At 44.8% G+C, this 20,626-nt stretch overlaps 1 protein-coding gene across 3 annotated transcripts in view; it reads right to left on the reverse strand.

Annotated features, from left to right (window-relative positions):
* WAPL (WAPL cohesin release factor) overlaps positions 1-8,780 on the reverse strand; it is a 77,278-nt gene extending 68,498 nt beyond the window's left edge. Inside the window, exons 1-2 of one of the 3 annotated variants that reach the window (XM_029245236.1) lie at positions 8,320-8,772; positions 5,119-5,639 (exon numbers count right to left, since the gene is read on the reverse strand). In XM_029245236.1, coding sequence (XP_029101069.1) covers positions 5,119-5,617 — 499 coding nt within the window. In that variant the 5' untranslated portion in view covers positions 5,618-5,639; positions 8,320-8,772. Of the gene's footprint in view, positions 1-5,118; positions 5,640-7,459; positions 7,573-8,319 lie in introns of those variants that run through there. The other 2 variants (XM_029245234.1, XM_029245235.1) reach the window with 2 other exon arrangements.
* Positions 8,781-20,626: the final 11,846 nt, after the last annotated feature.

Below are 20,626 nucleotides of genomic sequence, written 5' to 3' on the forward strand. Positions count from 1 at the left end.
CATGGCTGGTATTCAACCTGGATCTGAGAAGAAACTTATTAGTGATTACCTGCACTTGTGTTACTGCTCAAACCCTAAGAATGAACCTCCTTTCACAAAGAAACTCCTTTACAAGAAACTAAAGCTCTACTTTAAAACAAAATGTATTTACTTGAAATTACAGTGTCTCTCAGAATTTGCATATTGTTAAATTTCCATACAGAACAAAAAATTAACAAACAGAAGATACCTATTAACTATAAAAATAAGGTCAGCTTTCTTCAGCAAGTATTATAGGTAGTTTGGCCTCTATTCTTATTAAAAAGAAAATTACTTAAACAGAGGCAAAAGATAATCCATAATTTGTTGTCAAAGTTATTTCCAACATCAAGAGAAAACTCATTGTATAGTGACAGTCTGTTAAATATAAAGCTTTAAATATGATAAAATTAAGTTCACTCACATCAGAATACAGCAGCACTGTACGAAAATAACACTTTGGATGTTTCTCAGATCTTCCACTTAATAGTCCAAGTTATTCAGCTTCTCTGAACTATGCTTTACCCCCTCTAAAATGGGAATAACACCTGCCTTAAATAGTTGTGATTAAAGAGCAACTGATACATAAAGGGCTTAGAACAAAGTAACAACAGGCATCTTCTCCTCTTCTCTCTTTTTTTTTTTTTTCTTTTTTGGCCAGCTTTGCAACTTGCAGGAGCTTAGTTTCCCAACCAGGGATCGAACCCGTGCCCCCTGCAGTGGAAGCGCAGAGTCTTAACCACTGGACCACCAGGGAAGTCCCTTATCCTCTTCTCTTAAAAGAAGCTGATTTCAGGTATGACAGGTATATTCTATATGACAAATACATTCAATATCTAAATGAAGGCAGGTAACTCTTGCTGATGCTGTACTTGCAGAATTCTTTAGTAATCCTTATTAATCACCTGTACTTTATCCAATGAGTAGATGACAATCTCCTCTCAGGTCACAAGTTCCTGGCCTACTTTAAGCTTTCAGGACGAGAACAATTCATTTCCCTTTCTAAAAACCATCTTCAGTTCTAAATCAAAGTTGCTAATTTCCTGACAGTAACAGCCCTCTAACTTATACAAATACTCAGTACAGCTTTAAGCAAATGGAAAAAATTTTATTGGCTACAAAGACAGTCATGCAAATTAAGAGCCTATGCCATAGTTATCTCAATATTTGGCAGGAAATGTAGACTGAATCCCAGCTGGCTAGCAAGGAAAGTGTGCCAAATAGAAATACAAGTCTTTACACACTTTATTCTGGAGCCCAGATTAAAAACCTGTAGCAGAAAGCACAAAGATGGAAAATAGAAGTAGCTGCATATAAAAGGCAAGAGAAGCTTTCTTTTACCCCTAATGCACATAGCCCTGGATTCCAAACTTTATAAGAATACTCCAAGATCTCTCAAAAGGTCAAAGTTTTAGGCCCTGCTAAAAGTCATTTTTAAGTGTTGCACTTGTTTGAGGATTCACTGGCTTTAATGATAACTGCAACTAAAGTATCTACAGATAAAATAACAAATCCTGAAGCTGCTTTAAAATAATCCAGGAGAAGGACTTCCCTAATGGCACAGTGGCTAAGAATCCGCCTGCCAATGCAGGGTACACAGGTTCGAGCCCTTGTCTGGGAAGATCCCACATGCCGCGGAGCAAATAAGCCCGTGCGCCACAACTACTGAGCCCTCGCACCTTAGAGCCCGTGCTCCACAGGAGAAGCCACCGCAACGAGAAGCCCGCGCACCGCAATGAAGAGTAGCCCCTGCTCACCCAACTAGAGAAAGCCTGTGCTCAGCAACAAAGACACAACGTAGCCAAAAATAAATAAATAAAATAAAATAAATTTTTAAAAAAAATCCAGGAGGCAGAGAGAGTAGTGTCTACAATAGATGGGACAAGATTTGCCATATACTGACAACTGTTGAAGCTAGAAAACAGGTACATGACGTTCCTTTTAATATTCTATTTTTGTGTGTCTGAAAGTTCCACACTAAAAAGTTTTTTTTCTTAAATCAAGGTTAGGATGTTTTAGCAACTCAGTCCTTCCCTGCAGTTCTCATTCAGTTTGTAATCTTGCTTCTGGTTCCCTTACCCACCAAGCACCTATTTGGAAAGTAGCAACCATCATATTTTATCATGACCTCATTCTGGGTTTCCTCTTCAAATAAGCCATAATCTTAAAAAGCACTATCTGGTATGAAGTATTTAAAACAAAGAATTTTAATAGTACCTAAAAATTAACCACATACTACCCCATAAAGAGATCTACTTTAAAACTTAATGCCAGGAGATATGATATAATAAGTCTGAGCTTGGATAAGTCCTTTTCACTGATGTGATATAATTCTGCAGCAAAAATGGTATGAATGAGCAGGAACATTCCACTGGAAGGATACCAAAGAAACTGCCTTGTGCACTTTGAATAGAATAATCATAAAATTTCCTGTACATGACCTGCAAAGAATTTCTGAGACCAAAGTAGGTGTACAGCACTTTTATCTGAAGTCCAAAATTTTATCATTCTCAAAAGATCTCTAATTCAAAAAAGGTTTAGGAACCACTCTAGATTTACAGAGACTCCTTTTATCAAAACCTTAGGTTTGAATTTCTAAACTTCAACTAAAATCAGAAGGTTTTCTGAATGATAGCAAAGGCAATGACAATCTGACAGACATAATGCAAGAAAAGAGTCTAGGCACAGAGAAATGCCCAAATTTTAGAGAAGACGGGCAAAAAAGGAAGCTCATAACGTATAGAAGTATTCTCAGAACTATAACCAACTTATAAACATGAACTTATACAGGGTTTATAAGAACAATAACTTTTACATCTTAGGGATAGGATAAGACCATGAGAATTAAATGCACTCCTTCAAAGTTCCCTTCTTATCCTACAGCAAGCTACCAGGGTTGCTGCAGCTCTGGATGGGCGAGGGAGAGGAGAAAGTAAGAAATATTTATAGTGCTACACCATTCCCTTTCTACTAAGGGTGCCTTGCGAAGAAAGAAGGAAGAGGAACAAGATGTTCTTGAACATCTATTTTCTCTATTTTAGTATGTATTTTCCCCTCACAAACCCACTATAATGGAGTTTGGATTTCCAGTCAGTCCACAGTATCAGCACCAGAACTACAATTTAGCTACATTATACTGGGAAGCTAATACCTCATTTCTACAGAAAATTATGTTTCCAGTTCCCAGTGAACAACTTCAAATGGCACTCTGGATATATATAGATGTAACATGAGCAAAACTATATAAGCAATTGCTGCCTATGAATATTTCACTTCCAAGTTCCTGTTCCCCCTGTACCTAAACATTTATCCTATTGATGATACCCTCTGCCTGCCAGTGATGCCCCCCTCTCCTCCAAAGACAGCACTTGGGGAAGGTTGTGTCTGCGCACCTTGACCAGTTTCACCACTTCCCCAGCCTCATCTTCCCTCCTCCAGCCTATCTGTCCCATACTGAGGACTAGACACTGGATAACTGACTGGAACAGCATTCCCAGAGCCTGGCACAGTGGAGGACAAAGAGTAGGTGTGCATTTTGAAAAAAATCAATAAATGAATCTCATTCCAATTCTGCCACTACCCAAACTTGGACTGTTACTTAACCTTTTTGAGTCTCATCTATAGAACAAGGAAAGCTGAATTAAAGTTCATTTTGGCTCAATGGTTCTATGATTAGAATACACTTTTAGGAGTTTATCTGGAAAACAGCTTTTATGCTCTGTTTTCTAATGAAAATTTAACCTAACCTTAATTTATGAACAATGCTTCAGCAGAAATGTAGGAAAAGGATAAGAAGAGCCAAATCAGAATTAACCAGGAGGACCAAGGGAATGACAGTAACAGCTGGCTCATCCTCTCATCCAAGGGTGAGAAAAAGAGCGAAAAATGTTCAGGATTTTTTGTAAAACTATGCAAGGCAAAGTATTTGAGGTGCCTTATAGTAAGCCCCCAAAGGACAACTTCCTCTACAGAATTCCGAAATAGGAAAGTTTTGTCTTTACCTCCTTCTAAAATATGAGCTCTCTGTAACTTTTTTTTTTTAAGGCCGCGCAGCATGCGGGATCTTAGTTCCCTCACCAGTGATCGAACCCGAGCCCCTTGCAATGGAAGCGCCGAGTCTTAACCACTGGACTGCCAGGGAAGTCCCTATGTAACCTTTTATTATCACTAAATTTTGCCAGGAAGTCAAGAACTAAGGTTTGTTTTAGACCACAGTGCGATCCTTATCCTATTGCTGATAAGGCACGAAGGCTGTCTCCCTTGCCATCTCCAATCTAAGCTCTTCAGTCTTTTAGTTAATTGCACTTTTTATCATTTATTATTGTAAGTCTTAAATCCTTTACATAAACGAGTTAGGGGCTTCCCTGGTGGCGCAGCGGTTGAGAGTCCACCTGCCGATGCAGGGGACACGGGTTCGTGCCGGGAGAGGCCACAACAGTGAGAGGCCCAAGTACCGCAAAAAAAAAAAAAAAACGAGTTAGGGGTACAACTGATAAAATACATTGTTTTAAGAACAAACACTAGATGCCAGGTTTACAAATTAACATTTTAAAAATACAACTGGTTTTGTGGATGAAAATCTATTAATACAAGTTGCTACTGGCACCAGACTCCAAACTAATTTCAATTTGCTCAATTCTTTGTTTCCACTCCATACTTCCTTAATCTTCCTAGTTTTGGAAGAAAGTCTAACACTCCTAAACTTAATCCTCATTGTAAACGCTCATCTCAGTTTCATTATCAGTAACCATCCAAATCCTCCACAGTAATAGAAATGAGATACTGTGCAATCCCAACACAACAAAAAGATGTTTCTTACTTCAATTGGAGTTAAGGATTAATGAAAGATCACTCCCAAAATGTACTGTGGGTACAGTCTGGAAACATTAATTTCCAAGTTGCTTAAGTAAAATTTCAACTCCTAATTGGTTTCTTTAATTTCTTAAATCTCTTCTACAAAATTATCTTTGGTCCCCATTAATTATTAATGCAGAAAAAAACCCCAAGAGGTGTAATATTTCAGAATCTAAATCAAAATCATTTAACTAAATAGCTTACACAAAGCTCTCCTGGCTCAGAATAAAGAAAATCAAAACTTACCTGAAGTAATTAATTTAGCACAGCTACTTCTGCTTGCATCATCGTCTAAGACACGGTTTGTGCTCTTTTCTTTCCCAAGCAAAGTATCCTCCAAACGTAAGCATTTATCAGATACAACAATGTCTTCACCCATCACATGACTAATTTTGCTATTAGTTTCAAGTACAGAAGTGACGTCTTCCAGCTGAGCAGCTTCACTAGATTCTGAATAAGAGGAACCTTTACCCTGGGCTAAATTCTTTGAAGAAACTGGTAGAGACTCATCATCACTGTCAAATCCAAAAGGATCTCCAGTGTCTTCTTCTTCCATCTTAGGTTTCTTCGGAATTTCTTGGATATCCGGTTTGAAATTGGGCCTCTTCTGTCCTAATTTAGCCATAAATGTGGTCTCTCCCCACTTTGTGCTAAGGGTGGTCCGTTTGTTGGAAAAGACTTCATCAAACTTTGAACTGCCATTTCCTCCTTTCCTACTGTATGTTTTCCCAAATCTGGATGTCATTTTGACACCTGTTTCATATTCTCTGTGAAAAAAAAAAGTAAGAAAATATATAATCACCAAATATTTAACAAGTAAATATGGCTTTTCTCCCCATATGGCTTTTCCACATTCAAGGTACAAATCTTTTAAAACGGTTAAATAAGGGGAGGGAGTATACAGAGAGGGGCTCATTTTTTACTCTACACACTTCTGTTAATCTTTTTTACAAGTACATATTCATTTGCTACTTTCAGAATAAGAAAGCCTAACAACTAACCAACTTATAAGCCAGCATTCACAAAACCAACTTATACTGGAACACTGATTTCTTTAAAAGTTTCAAATTCATCTACTTATTATTCTCATATCACTTTTACCATAAAAAATAATCTGAATAGGCTAATCACCCTTAATATAAAATCTTAAGCACAAAATGTTAATTTTTTTCAGGATTTTAGAGATGTCAAATAATTGACTAAATATAGTTCCTTGAAATTTCAGAGCACTTACTCATATAAGGGGGAAAAAGTCAGAAAAATGGTGCTATTTTCCCACATATTAGAACCTGCAGCTTTTAACCCATCCTTAAAAACCTGATTTTTGGCCTAATGTAATATGAATTATGACTTGAAAAATATTCCTTACTTGGTCATCTCCCTTAGTGCAAGAAACCATATTTCTTCTACCTTCCTTGTCTCCATAGTGCTGTGCTCATTTGCTGGAGCTAGTGAACTCCAGCATATTACAATGACTGGTCCATGGATTATTAAAAGAAGCAACAGAAACATGTAACTTTATTTTCCTCTTTGCTTGAAGATAGGATAAATTGATTCATCTGATTTATCTACATACTAAGTACTAGGACAAAAATTTCAGGACAGTAAATCAAGAGTCAAACATTTTTAAAACAAGTTAAAGTACTTCTTAAACACTATCAATCCTTATCCATTTCTTACACAATACAACAATCAGAATGATATTTTGACCTATACTTTTCAATGTTTTAATCTGTAGTTTATGTTTCCCTTTATCAACTTAAATTCTCCCAATTTATAGGGAATCCCTATAAACTCAGTTTGATATATGTATGTGTGTGTGCATATATATATTTGGTAAAGCAACTTCCCCTCTAATATTTTGGTTAGAAGCCAATTCTAATTGGACAAAATAATACTTAATTTAGTCATCATACACATCTGCTTTAAGAGAAAATAATTTGTAATTGTTTGAAAATCTTTTAACATCTCACAAAACTTTCTCCTTTGGGAAATCTATTTCCCCTTCTACTGTAGATTTACACTAAAAAATCTTGTCTTTCTTGTTAAGAATAGCTAAAAAAAACTAAGTATGTTTGGCAGGTACAAGAAACACAAAATAAGTCATTTCTTTTCATTCCTCCTCGGATGTAAAGCCCTGATCTACAGATCTATATTTACACATACACCAACAAAGCTGGAATGTTTTGGATACACTAACACGGTAATTACCTAAAAATGCTGACTAAAGGCCAAACCAAAAATCTAGACTTGGGCTACTTTAGGCCCATACCAGAAAAACTCATGGCAAAAGTGGTCCGAGAACCATAAAGCATTAACTGTTACAACTTGAAAGTCTGCAGATGAATATTTGATATTAAGGAGTGAATTATTTTAAGTTACAAGAAAATCATGCTTATGTTTTTTTAAAAAAACCCATGTCTTTAACAAATATATACTGAAATACTGATGCAATAATGTCAGTGATTCTCTAACTTGAAGGGGTGTGGAATGGAAAGTGCATAGATGAGAAAAATTTGGTTTAGAGTTAATAACTGTTGAATCTGAAAGATGAATACATGGGAGTTCATTATACAATATCCCCTACCTTTGACTGTCTTTACAGTTTTCCACGTCTTTTTTTTTTTAAAGTCACTAGACAAACTATTGTGATGGCATTATCCAAGCCTCGAGTGTAAAGTACACAGAAATTCAAAAACAAGTGTGTAGACGTATGTGACACTGTATTTTCAGTATACTTCAAGAACACAGGCTATCTTGCTCAGGCTTCAAACTCCAAAGATTACCCTAACCAAAAAGGAAAGAATGATTCACAAGTAAGTCTTTTCTGTCGGTGAGCCTTTGCCCCAGCCCAAAGCCAGGTCGAATTTTCTGGGAAGTGCGCTGGGATAAACGGTCCTCACACTTAACCCCCAACCAAATCCAGCGTCTTTCAGATCTCCAAGGGCTTAGGGGCTTCCACGACGGAATGAAAGCCGGAAAAGCCAAACCTCATCACCCAGAAATCCTCACCTGGGGGCGGCGGTGCGCTAGGAGGTGGCGGGGAGAGGCGGCCCCCCTCCCGCTGGAAGCTCACGCAACTTTTCTCCTCCCCACCCCCACCTCCCAGGAAAGGGATGTTGCTTCCGACGCCCCGGAAGCCTCTGCCACCGAATCCCCAGGGCAGTGGAAGGCCTCAGCGGCGGCCAGGGGCGGAGGAAAGACGGCAAAAAATTCCGGCCTGAAACCAACGCACTTGACCGCGCCTGGGGACGGAACTAAATCACCCGTGGCCCAGAAAGAACTCAGAATAAAAGGGAAAAGAGTTCTTCAGATCGTTCCCCTGCCCAACTTCCTCAGAGGCCGGGTGGGTGAGATACAGAGACTTCCATCACCCCCTCCCGGACCCCTGCCTCCCCCACCCTCGGCAAGCTCCGGGCCTAGGCAGCCACCCGAGACCTCACTTACCCTCGGCGCCTGGCGAGTGCTTTAGCCTCGGGCCGCCTCCGCCTCTCCCGCTCCCAACGGCCCACGGGCGGGCGCCGGAGCCCCGCGCGGGAGAACGGGGCCGGCTGGTGAGCGAAGAGAGGCAAAGGGCTCCGCCACCGTCAGAACCCGCGACTCCGCTCTCGGTAAATAGGAAACCCGGTGGAGGGGGGGGAGGAGCGGCGGCACCGCAACTTCCCTCCCCGCCTCGAGCGCCGCCGGCCGGGCCCGGGCCTAGGCCTCCCTGGCTACCGCCGCCGCCGCCGCCGGAGCTGGTACCAGAGCCCGCTACGTGCCCCCGATGGGCCGCCGCCGCCTCCTGCGCCGCCGCTTCCGTCGGTGAATGGTCAGCGCTAGAGTTTGAACAGGGCCCTGAACCATCTCAACGCCATTTGCGCTCCCGGCCCCCACCTCCTTCCTCCAACAGCGGCTCGCTCCGTCACTCCGCTTCCCACAGGCCCCGCGCGGCCGCCCGACCCCACAGCCAATCGCGCGGCTGCTTACTCAAACCGCCGCGCAGGCGCCGCGCCCCGCATGCTCCGGCGCCCGCCATTGGGCCGACCGCGGGGCCCGACGGGAGTTGTAGTCCGGGTCCGCGAGGTCGCGGCGCTGAGAGCTCGGCGCGGGAGCTGGCAGCGGGAGGAGAGGTTGCAGCGGACCCGGACGGCCCGGGCTCCGGAGCAAGTTCCAGCTGCTGGCCCTGCCGGGAGACGCAGGTGCCACGGGGGAGGGCCGGGGGCGCGGTGCAGGCAGCTGTGTCAATCGTTTCCCCTCCAGGGACTCGCCGGTGTCTGGGGACGGTGGGTTGTACAGCTGCGCCGGGCCTGCTGGGGTCGCCGCCTGGGAGCCGGGAGGCTGGGAGCTCGCGGCTCCGTGCGGCCCTCGACCCGTCCTGGTCGGTGCTGTCCCTGCGCAGTTAATGACAGCGGGAACTGGGAGGCCCGGGGAGCTGGGCAACCGATCCACGGTCGCGGCCTGGAGCGATGTCAGCTCGGCTCTTTATTGTGCCACCTGTATCCCCTCGGTCCTTACCTTCGTAGTTCTTTCTTCCTCTGTCCGTCCCGAACCCGTTAAAAGTGACCCCTGAGAATATTGGATGGTATTAAGGAATTATCGTTAACCTTGTTGGGTGTGATGACAGTAATGTGGTTATGTGAAGGAGAGAAAGGAAAAAAAAAAAAGACGAAATACTAAAAGTTTTGACAGATAAAATGATCCAGTGTCTGGGATTTATTTTAAAATAACTCCTACAAAAACTGATGGAAGGAGAATAAAACAAGCCAGTGGGGTGTTTTTCATTGCTGATGCTGTGTTATACACGGGCTCATTCCAATATCTCTACCTATATATCTGAAATTTTCCATAATAAAAAATTTAACCAGTGATTGCCTCTGGGGAGGACAGGGAGGTGGCGGATGATGGGAGATCATTTATTTTTCTTTATACACCATTTTGTGCTGTTCGAAGTTTTTTCCGTGTCAATGTATTACCTCTTCAGAAACTCGGAAAGTTTTAGTTTTCCTTTTTTGTTTTTAAGGCTGCGGAGGGAAAACCACGTTAAGAGTAGCACAATTGGTTCCTCCTAAGAGATGTACATGATTCTTTGGGCTCGGATGGCACTGCCGTTAGGTAGGCGGTGAATGGAGATCCACTTGGGAAATTAGAAAACTAATTGCTTTATTTGAAAAGCCCGCCTCTTCCTCCACAAAAGGTAATTTGCTTTTGAATGCACCGGAAGTTACCAAACTCCTCCAATATATTCGGGCAACTACAAACAGAAAAAACAGTTCAGACATCCTGTAGCCCTTCCCAACAGGAATTTAAAGTGGATTTTAGTATGGCTGAATTGTTTTGCTTTTGCACAACTGCTTGCAAAATTTACGTTCCGACATTTACAATTTCCCAATACTTGATTGTATCAAAACCAACTTTTTTCTTTTCTTTTTTTTTTTTTTGGCTTAAACAGTAGAAATTTATTTCTCACATTCTGAAGGCTAGGAAGTCCAAGATCAAGGTGCAGGTTGATTCTCTTCCTGGTGAGGACTCTCTTCCTGGCTTGCAGATGGCTGCCTTCTTGCTGTTTCTTCACATGGTAGAGAGAGATAATTTTTGTCTCTTCATTTAGTGGTTCTACCCTCAAACTAATAACATCCCAAAGGCCCTACCTCCAAATGCCCTCACATTGGGGTTAGGGCTTCACTATATAATTTTATTTTTTTCAAAACCAACTCAAATAGCTTATTCTAATGGAAGTTGTAATGAGTCTGCGTGTTCCACGGCATGTGACTTTTATTTGGGTCAGTTTTGTCTTTTTAAAAATTGGCATGGGGCTTCCCTGGTGGCGCAGTGGTTGAGAGTCCGCCTGCTGATGCAGGGGACACGGGTTCGTGTCCCGGTCCGGGAAGATCCCACATGCCGCGGAGCGGCTGGGCCCGTGAGCCATGGCCGCTGTGCCTGCACGTCCGGAGCCTGTGCTCCGCAACGGGAGAGGCCACAAGTGAGAGGCCCGCGTACCGCAAAAAAGAAAAAAAAATTGTCATAAGATCTTGTTTTATCAGTTTGTTTGAAGACTGCCAGCAGAGGTGCAAGCTGCACTTACTATAATTATTTAGATGACATGGTGGTGGGTGCTAATTAAGGGGTAATTATCATCAGAGGCAAAGGCTAAGATCAAAAAGCTGAAAGTGGTGGGGAGACAGTTGCAGGATCTTTCTGTAAAAGGGTGCTGTGAACCCTCCGGGACCAAATGATGCCCTCACAAATCTCATTATGCCCTGGCCTTGCTCGTGCTGGGCACTTAGCTGGGTCAGTGACTTTGCATGAAGCTGAAGTGGAAAAGTAAAATTTTTAAAGAAATAGCTAGTCCGTGGAGCTCCTTTTGAGGGCTTTTTGTGTGGTAGTTGTGTTAAGTAATGGAACTTAATGTTAATTCTTGCTACTCCAAGAGTGACCCCCATCATAACCAGAACCTGGAAGCCTTTTGGGTAATGCAAGAATCCTTGTCCCCTCCCCAACTCCCCTGAATCAGAATCTGCACTTTAACAGGATTCCCCCAGGTGATTGGTCCACATGTTAAAGGTTAACAAGTACTGTTTTAAAGTAAACCCATAGCATTTGACAGTATTCTAATTCTTTTTGTTAGGATGGGGGAGAACATTAAGAACCTACTATGCATCAGATATGATATCAGGCCCTTGAGGAAGTCTTCATTTGCATCTCTACCTGTTATCTTTATTTTACAAGTGAGGTAATGGAGACGTTGGCATTTGCTCCAGGTGTTGTAACTAATGAGGAAATCAAAGTTTTTCTTAAGCATTCAGGAACCATTATTACTTTCACATCTTCTTGAATCCAGTACATGATTTGAAAAATAAATTGTGTGTGTGTGTTAAGTCTGTGGAAGCTTGGTGTATGAATACCGAAAGGAGCTGTGCTAGGGCTCTCCACCCTCATGTGTCCCACACTAAAGACAGGAGAGCCTGCCCACTCCAGGGCCCCTCCTAGAGGAAGTTCAGACTGTGGATTTGCAAGCTGTACCACCACTTTACCCTTTACCTCCCTGGTTCCACTGAGGCTAACAAATGCTCTGAAGGCTCCACCCCATTCCCTTGCCATGGCCCTGAGTTCCCTACCAGAGTGAGCGAACTGGATTCCAGTGTGGATAACACATGGGCAAGCAGCTTTTTGGGTTTTTTTAATATTTTATTGCTTTTGTTTTCTTAGTTCCCTCAACTTATACTCCTGCCCATTCCCCATCCCCACCCCCCTAGGTTGGTTCTCTTCACTTCATTTGAATCTGTGCACATACATACCCAGTAGGTGCTTTTTTCTTTGCTAGAATGCCTCTATGCAAAGCTCTCAGATGTCTGATTTTTTTTCCATTAAATTTCCTATGTATTTCAGAAACTGAAAAGGATCTGAGGCAAGCGTGTACCCTTTGATGCTGCAGGCTGTCCCTGTATGCTGCCTAGAGGAGCACAGCATCCCCACTACCTTGAGTTCCACTCAGATGGACTCTAGCTGAAAAAAGAAAATCCCACAAAGAAAACTAATAGAATAATCTATTCTGCCATTGTTGTGCCTTTGTTTTAGCCCAGTCATGGGAACTGTCAGAACTGGAGTTGCTAAATAGAGCTATGCAGTCTTTTTCTGATAATGTGTAGTAAAATGTACTACAACTTATATAATTCAGTTCCAAGAACTAGAGGTCAGAAATTACCACATCGGCTAGAGGAAATTTTTCCTTTTCATGGAATGTGGAATAAAATTATAAATCATACCCTTAACGTTGTAGTGGTTGTATTACAAGATGTGGGCCCCGCCCTGCCTTTATCTCTCTGACACTCTGCAACCCTTCTCTCTGTTCCGAGGAATATTGGGCTGATAGGACTTTTTCAACTAATGTCCCCCTGACTAGCCTATTTTAAATTGTAACACACCCACTCTCAAATGTTCACTATTCCCCCCCTTATTTTTCTTCAGGGCATTTATCTCCTCATCCAACATATCACATATTTTGCGTGTTTATCTTCCGTATGAGGTTAGAGATCTTTGCCGGTCTTGTTTTCTGCTGTATCCCTTGCACCTAGAAGAGTGTGTGGCACATAGTAGGTGCTCAGTAAATATTTGTTGAATAAATGGCCCCATTTCTTTCTTATTTTAATGTAAGATTATATCATAAAAAGAAAGTGACTTGAAACTAACAACAGTTTCACATAAATTGTGGCTCCATAAGTTGATGACTGGGTTTTCCCAAGTGGGAGGGAGTGCTTTCTGGAGCTACCTTTTGTTCTTGCTTTGGATAGGTTTTCATTCTGAGAATTGAGGCGATGAATATTACTACAATCCCAATTACCTTGTTTTCTGGGATAATTGGAACATGTTCTCTGTAGATAGTGACATCCTTTGGGGAATAAACTGCTGTCTAGGTAATTGAAAGACAAAGCAAGGGAAATTCCCTGGGGACAGGCTGCCTGACAAGGGTTGGTACCCAGTCATCTCTAAAGGTCTGGCTACCTGACTCTTGTCTGGAAACAGCCCTCTTCTCCCCAAGGTCCTCACCCCTAATGCTCTATGATACCCCTCTCCCTCAACAAAAACCCTCCTGGGACTTCCCATCACGAAAACTAAAATCCAAAATCCTTACCATGGCCTATAAGGCCCTGCATGATCTGGCCCCTGACAACTATCCCTTCCCACTTTGCCAAGCCTGCCTCTGTCTACTACTAGAACCTCCCAGCTACTGCCTCAGGGTCTTTGTACTGCTGTTCCCTCCACTGGTCCTAGAGATAAGCACAGGACTCAAGCCCTCACCACTCAGGTCTTCGCTCCAGTGTCTCCTCAATAGCAACTACACTGACCATGCTACTTAAGTTAAACCCCTCACCCTGCTATCCCCACACTCCATATCCTTTCCCTCTTGTCTTTCACCATAGTAGTCATCATGTTTGTTTTACATATTAACTTGTCTGTGTGTTTCCTTCCACTAGAATATAAACTCTATGAGGACAGGGATTGTTGACTTTTCACTGCTATATGCCCAGCACACCTAGAATAGTGCCTCACACACAGAAAGCATGCTGAAAATGTTTGTGAACCAAATACCTCGTAAATTATGTTGAACTCTTCCATATCTTTACTTATTGTTTGTGTGCTTGAACTACCAATAATTGCAAAAGGTATATTGAAACCTCCCACTGTAAGAGGAATTTTGTCAGTTTCTCCCTACAATTCTATTTCTGTTTTTATGTTTTTAGGATATTTTTTTGGGCACATAGAGTTTAGCATTGTTATAACTTCCTGATGGTGTTGAAAGCTTTTTAAGTAATATGGGAGATGAACTGCCAAAATCGCTTGAATTTTCCACCCCTCCCTGTACACACACCTCTTGCAATGTGTCTTTCCAATTCCTCCCAGAATCTGGGCTGGCCTTGTAACTTGGTTCTGCCAAAAGAATGTGGCAGAAGTGATAAATAGTTCTGAGCCTGAGCCTTCATAAGCCTTGAATGCTTCCACATTCTCTCTTGGATCCCTGCCTCCACCATGAGAGCAGGCCTGGGCTAGCCTGCTGGAGGATGAGAAGCTATATGGAAAAGAGCTGAGGACACCCTATACCAGTCAACAGCCAGCAGACCCCAAACAGGCAAGCCCAGCCAGGATCAGCATAGCCACCCACCTGACCTGCAGCTGCTCACAGATGCATGTGTGAGCCCACCTGGGACCAGAAGAACTGCCCAGCTGACTTGTAGACTCATGAGCAATAGTAACTAGCTATTATAGTAAGCCTGTGAGTTTTTTTTTTTTTTTTTAGCCTGTGAGTTTTGAAGTGGCTTGTTATACAGCATAATTGTGGCAATAGATAATTGACGGTTAATGCCTCCTCATTTGGGTCGCAGCCTCAGAAAGGCTTTTCCGACTACCCAGGCAATCTAAATCTGCCTCCCAGTCTCTGTATAATACGGGTGTATTATTTTCTCAATAACGCTTATCACTCTCCAAAATGATTTGTTGACTACTATCTGTCTCCCACACTAGACTGTCAGCGGTATGATGTCAGAGACCTTGTCTACCCGCTCATCCTCAGCATCCAAGCACGGTACTGCACTGTCCAGCTGTGTGTGTCCACCAAGCACTGGAAATGTGGCTAGTCCAACCTGAGATGTTCTGGAAATACAAAGCACTGGGTTTCCAAGGCTTAGTACAAAAATTGTATATATAAAGTATCTCGATTGTTATACTGATAAAATGTTGAAATAATAATATTTTGAATATATTGTGTTAAGTAGAATATGTTATTAAAGTTAATTTCTTCTCCTTTTTACCTTTTTTAATGTGGCTACTAGAAAAAGTAAATTTGTGACCTTGCATTATATCTCTATTAGATAGACAGAATCTATAGAAGTTGCTATAGAAGTTCAGTAAATACTTATTGAAGGAAAATGTAAAAAAATAGACTTACGGGGCTTCCCTAGTGGCACAGTGGTTGAGAGTCCGCCTGCCGATGCAGGGGACACGGGTTCGTGCGCCGGTCCGGGAAGATCCCACATGCCGCGGAGCAGCTGGGCCCGTGAGCCACGGCTGCTGAGCCTGCGCGTCTGGAGCCTGTGCTCCGCAATGCGAGAGGCCACAACAGTGACAGGCCTGCGTACCGCAAAAAATATAGACTTACCAGGGAATGCCCTGGTGGTCCAGTGGTTAGGACTCAGCTCTTTCGCTGCCAAGGGCCTGGGTTCAATCCCTGGTCAGGGAACTTATATACCACAAGCTGTGCAGTGTGGGCCCCCCCCCAAAAAAGAAATAGACTTACCAAAAGAAATGAGCTCTCAAGCCACAAAAAGACATGAAAGAACCTTAAATGCATATTACTAAGAGACAGAAGCCAGTCTGAAAAGTCCACATACCGTATGATTCCAACTATATGATGTTTTGGAAAAGCAAGATGAGTTGAGATAGAGTGACTGCCAAGAGATTTACAGGAAGGGAGGAGGAGTAATGAATAGGTGAAGCACAGGGGATTTTTTTAGGGTGGTGAAACGATTCTGTATGACACTGTAACGGTGTGTGCATGATAGTGTGCACTTGTCAAAACCCATGGAGCTGTAAAACAGAGCGAACACTAATGTAAACTAGGGACTTTAGTTAACAATGTATCAATATTGGTTCATTAATTGTAACAAATATACCACACTAATGCAAGACAGTAAACTGGGGGGGTGGGGAGGGAGGTATATGGGAATTCTCTGTATTCTGTGCTCAATTTTTCTGTGCACCTAAAACTGTTCTAAAGAAAGTCTATTTAAAAAGATGAATTCACACACAGCCACCAGAATGATAATTCTAAAATATGAATGTAACAAACCACCTACCTCTTTTAAAAAAAACTTTGGTGGCTCCCCACTGTCTACCAGAAATGAGTTCACATCCATTGGCATTTGCAGTGGCGTTGACCTCCCCTCCCATCCCGCTTCCTCTCCTCTCTACCTGTATCAGACTACTCAAGAGCCTCAAGCCTTCATTGCAAGACTCATTCAGTCCCCTCTGCCTGTAAAGTCTTTCTCCCTCTCCACTTGTGGAACCTTACCATGAATCATATACCCTCTCACATAAATCAATTATCCTCTATTCCGTGTTTCCATAGTTCTCAAAAGTAGATACAGAAAACCAGCATGTGGAGTTTTGGTCATATTAGAGTTTTGTGCCTCTTTCTAGTAAGTCTGGAAAATGGCTATGATGAGTATATGTATTGGAAGTGTTGAAAAAGAATTCTGATAGCCGCAGGCAGGCTAGAGATTAATATCCTTGAGATGGAAACAGTGGAAGAACAAGGCTATTGAATGTCAGTGAAGATCTGCTTGGGCTCTCCTCCTAGGCAGGAGGCAGTGGGATATGCTGCTGGGAGCAAGATCCATCCCAACAGTGAGGTGGTGTTAGCTGACTGCCTAGCTACAGTGACAGGAGGCAGGCCTCTGGGTTGTCACCTGCTCTGAAAGCCAATCTCCCTCTGACTGCTGCTCACCCAAGCCAGGATGCCAGGGTGATTCAGTTTCAAGTATTTCACTTGCAGGGCAAACGATAGTGTGGTAGTGACATTACCGTCTCTACTGTCATGTAGTAGAGCCTCAGGAGAGCATGTGAGAAAACAGGTGAGCAGGCTTCCAGGTGCTGAGTTTACGATGCAGATTTCCCTACATCTCCTTTTCAGGGATTTTGGTTCTATTATCCAGTCACTCTGCTGATGGGAAACTTAAGGAACACTGTCAAAGATAAATGATTTGCCAAAGATCACCCAGCTACTTAGGTGTCTGTCTTTCTCCAAAGGTCACAGGCATGAAGCATGTACTATCCTGGGCCCTTAATATCAGGCCATGTAGAGGAACCCTATAGTTTTGCTGTCCTTTTAAGCCAGAGGTTCAGGCCTGCCTGGAAAAGTAAGAATCTGGTTGAGACTTCGGGGGTATTTAGAGGAAGAGGCCAGGTTGGAGTCAGGAATGGACTAGTCCTTGCAAGATAAAACAAATCTAGGAGACCCTAGGAGATATGTAATCTGTGAACACCAAGGGTAGAGGGGCAGACAGGTGTCTACAAGACCAGGCTTATTCAACAGTTTGGGGCCACAGTGCCTAGTCTTACCCAGGTGATATACAATCTCTTCCCACCTTGTCCATTGGGTCCTCTGACAGCACCCAGATGCTATCACTGGGATAGAGAGCGGGCTCCTCTACTCTAAGCTGTTCCTCCTCCCTTCCCTGTGTCCCTCAGCTGGCCCAGGGGATCCACAACTTGGGACAGAGGAAACACAGGAATTGGGATTTCAAAGAAATGCTTATGAATAACCTGGGCAGGGATTTCTTCCAGTGACAAACTCCAGCTCTTGGGTGAGAGCCCTCCTAATCTGTACATACCCCAGCCTGGCCCATAGTTTGGGCAGCTCAATATTCTCTGCGCTGAGGGACCTCTCCCAGGAGAGTGGGAAGGAATTCTTTCTTTTATGTGACTTGCTTCATCATGTATGAGTGTTGTTGGCTCTCATAGTTGAAAAATGATCATTTCTCCGTTGGGTTTTCCCAGCTTGAGGAAAAAGCTTTTGGAAGGCCAGGCAGCGCCTGCTTGGAGGGTTTAATGGATTAAAGAATGTTGAAGTTGGGCTTCCCTGGTGGCGCAGTGGTTGAGAGTCCGCCTGCCGATGCAGGGGACACGGATTCCTGCCCCAGTCTGGGAAGATTCCACATGCCGCGGAGCGGCTGGGCCCGTGAGCCATGGCCGCTGAGCCTGCGCGTCCGGAGCCTGTGCTCCGCAACGGGAGAGGCCACAACAGTGAGAGGCCCGCGTACCGCAAAAAAAAAAAAGAATGTTGAAGTTGGGGAATTGTGGGGGCCTGGCAGCGTTCCAGGACCACAATGGCGCCCTGGCGACCTCCACAGCCTCTCTCCAGCACATATGAACCCCGAGCCCTTGAAGTCATACCTGCACAACTGGAACCCCATATCCTATGCGCGCATCCCGATTTGCTCTCATCCCGAGAGGACGGGTGGGGAGTTAAGTGATGTACCTGTTCTAGAAAGAAACGTTGATGACTTGAATCATCTCATCACAAATTAATCCATGTGAAGGGATTCGAACAGTGACTGGCAGAGTGTCAGCGCTGCCAAAGTGTTCGCGGGTACTATTATCATCGCTAGCAGCTGGGCTGAGCAAAGAATCCGACAGGATGCTATTTTGGCAATAACCCGACAACTATGGAATGTGAGCAGGGAAACACAGGTCAAGTCTTTTAAAAACACCAGTTGTGACAACCCTCTGTGTCCTCCCGCTGCGGAGGCCGGGCGCGTTAGGCTCAGGCCTACGGGCCAGAGACACAGAACCTCGCGGTGGTCGGGGCTTACCCCAAGACATCCGGAATTCTAGCGGCCACTTGGCGGTGGAGCTGCGGGCGGGGATCTGGCCTGACAGCACCTGGGCGGGGCCTGGGCTTGGCTCCGCCCGAGCGCGGCGCCGCCCCGCCCTCTACCTGTGGCCCGGATTCCACCGTGCGGGTCGCGGGGGCAGAAGTCAGCGGAGCTGGGGCCGTCAGCCCGGAGGGTGCAAATAAGGGCCTGTAGATTGGGAAAATTTCTCTCTCTTGGAATCTGTGCACAAAGGAATCTTTTTAAAGCGAGTGGCGGGACTGTGTAATGATTTACCCGCGTTTGTCCTAGTACACCTGCCTCTCTTTGAGACCAACAAATGTTTACCCGGCTCCCACCCAAGCCAAATGCTGGTTTGTTTATTAATCCCAGAGGCTGCAGCCTGCTTTCAAGGAGACAGATCCAGGCCTAAGGGAAGCTTCAAAACATTAACATTTCAAATGAATGCGCTCCGTAATTGTGGGGGAAGGGTGCGGAGTGGGGGCGGGATTCCTCCGGCTGCTTCTCTCCCGGGGCTCCACTGTGCCCGGGGACCCGGCCCGGTATTTACAAGACAGAAGGCGCCGCTTGGGGCCGCCTTTGTTGTACCGACGACCTCGCGGGCACTTCCTGGACTGACCGATGGCCCGGCGGCTTACGCGGGGCTACTCGGCAGTGGCCCGGGGAGCGGATGGGGGATGATGAACGAAGGCGGGTCCTTGGGCTCCCGCGGGCGGAAGAACGCGGGGCAGCAGCCTTCGACCGAGCACACCGGCTCTACTGACCCGCACAGTGGTCGGGGGCCGCTGGGGACCGGCTAGCGGCGGCAGGATTCTCCCGTCCACCCCCAGCTGGGCTTTGACCTCCTTATCTGAGGCTTTTGAGTCCAAAAGGGCTTAGCAACGACTGGCACTGAGCCAGCCCGGTTGAAGTGGACACCCGCACCTCCGTGCCTCCCGCCCACAGCGTCCCATCGAGGTTTGGCCTGTGCAGCTCAGGAGGGAAGTGTGGGAGTGAACCCGCGGTCTGCAGCGGGTCCTGGGCGCCGGAGGCCACGCACAGGGCCCATCGGGCCACGCACCATGCTACCGGGGTCTGTGCTGCCGGATGCACAGTTCCTGCACGTTTTGCCGCTGTCCCCTTTCCCCGGCGCTCACACCTGCCTTGCTTCTTCGGTCCTCCCGAAGCTGATCAACACAGCAAATCTGAGGCCTCCGAGCCCGTGGCCTCTTATCCGCCCCCAAATCCCTGGGCGACCCCGAAGGTATTCCACAAAGTTGTAGTCGCAGTCATAATTAGTTGTGTGCGCCCTGGACTTCCTCAGGCCTTGGCTTCGCTCTGTCTCCCCTGCAGAATGAATGTTTGCACACAGAGTCTCCCGTACTCACCCCAGGCTGTGCACCCTTTTCTCTGGAATCACGGAGATATCTCCAAGAGGACCCCTGGGATTATAGACAAGGAATGAGTTGTCAATTTCGGTGAAATGAAAACAATAATACCAGTCCCCCTTCCCCCTACAGAAAGGGTTTTAGGAGGCCCCATTGAGTTAAGGCCACTGTACTTCAGACAGGGTTGATAAACTGTAAGGTCCGATCCTAGGCAGCTTCCGAGTTTTATCTCACTCTGCCCAGAAGCAACAGTGGCTCTCAACCTTTGAGAAAATGCTATGAGCTCTGTTAACCCTGTGCCCTGAAAAACACACGTGATCTCTCAGCTTTGCACCCAGTTTCAGTCTCCCGGCCAGGAAATTTGTCTGGGCCCAGGTATAAGAATCCTATTCTAAAACCCTCCCGGCCTCCACTTCCCTGCTTATTCCCTTACTCCTGTCAAGATGGCTTACTTGTTATTCCCTAGTAGGTACCTGGGCTGGCCAGCTTCAGTGTCTGTTAGCAGTGAGTTGCCTACAG

Source organism: Monodon monoceros, unplaced genomic scaffold, assembly GCF_005190385.1.
Source record: "Monodon monoceros isolate NGI ecotype Baffin Bay Population unplaced genomic scaffold, NGI_Narwhal_1 Super_Scaffold_4, whole genome shotgun sequence".
NCBI lineage: Eukaryota > Metazoa > Chordata > Mammalia > Artiodactyla > Monodontidae > Monodon > Monodon monoceros.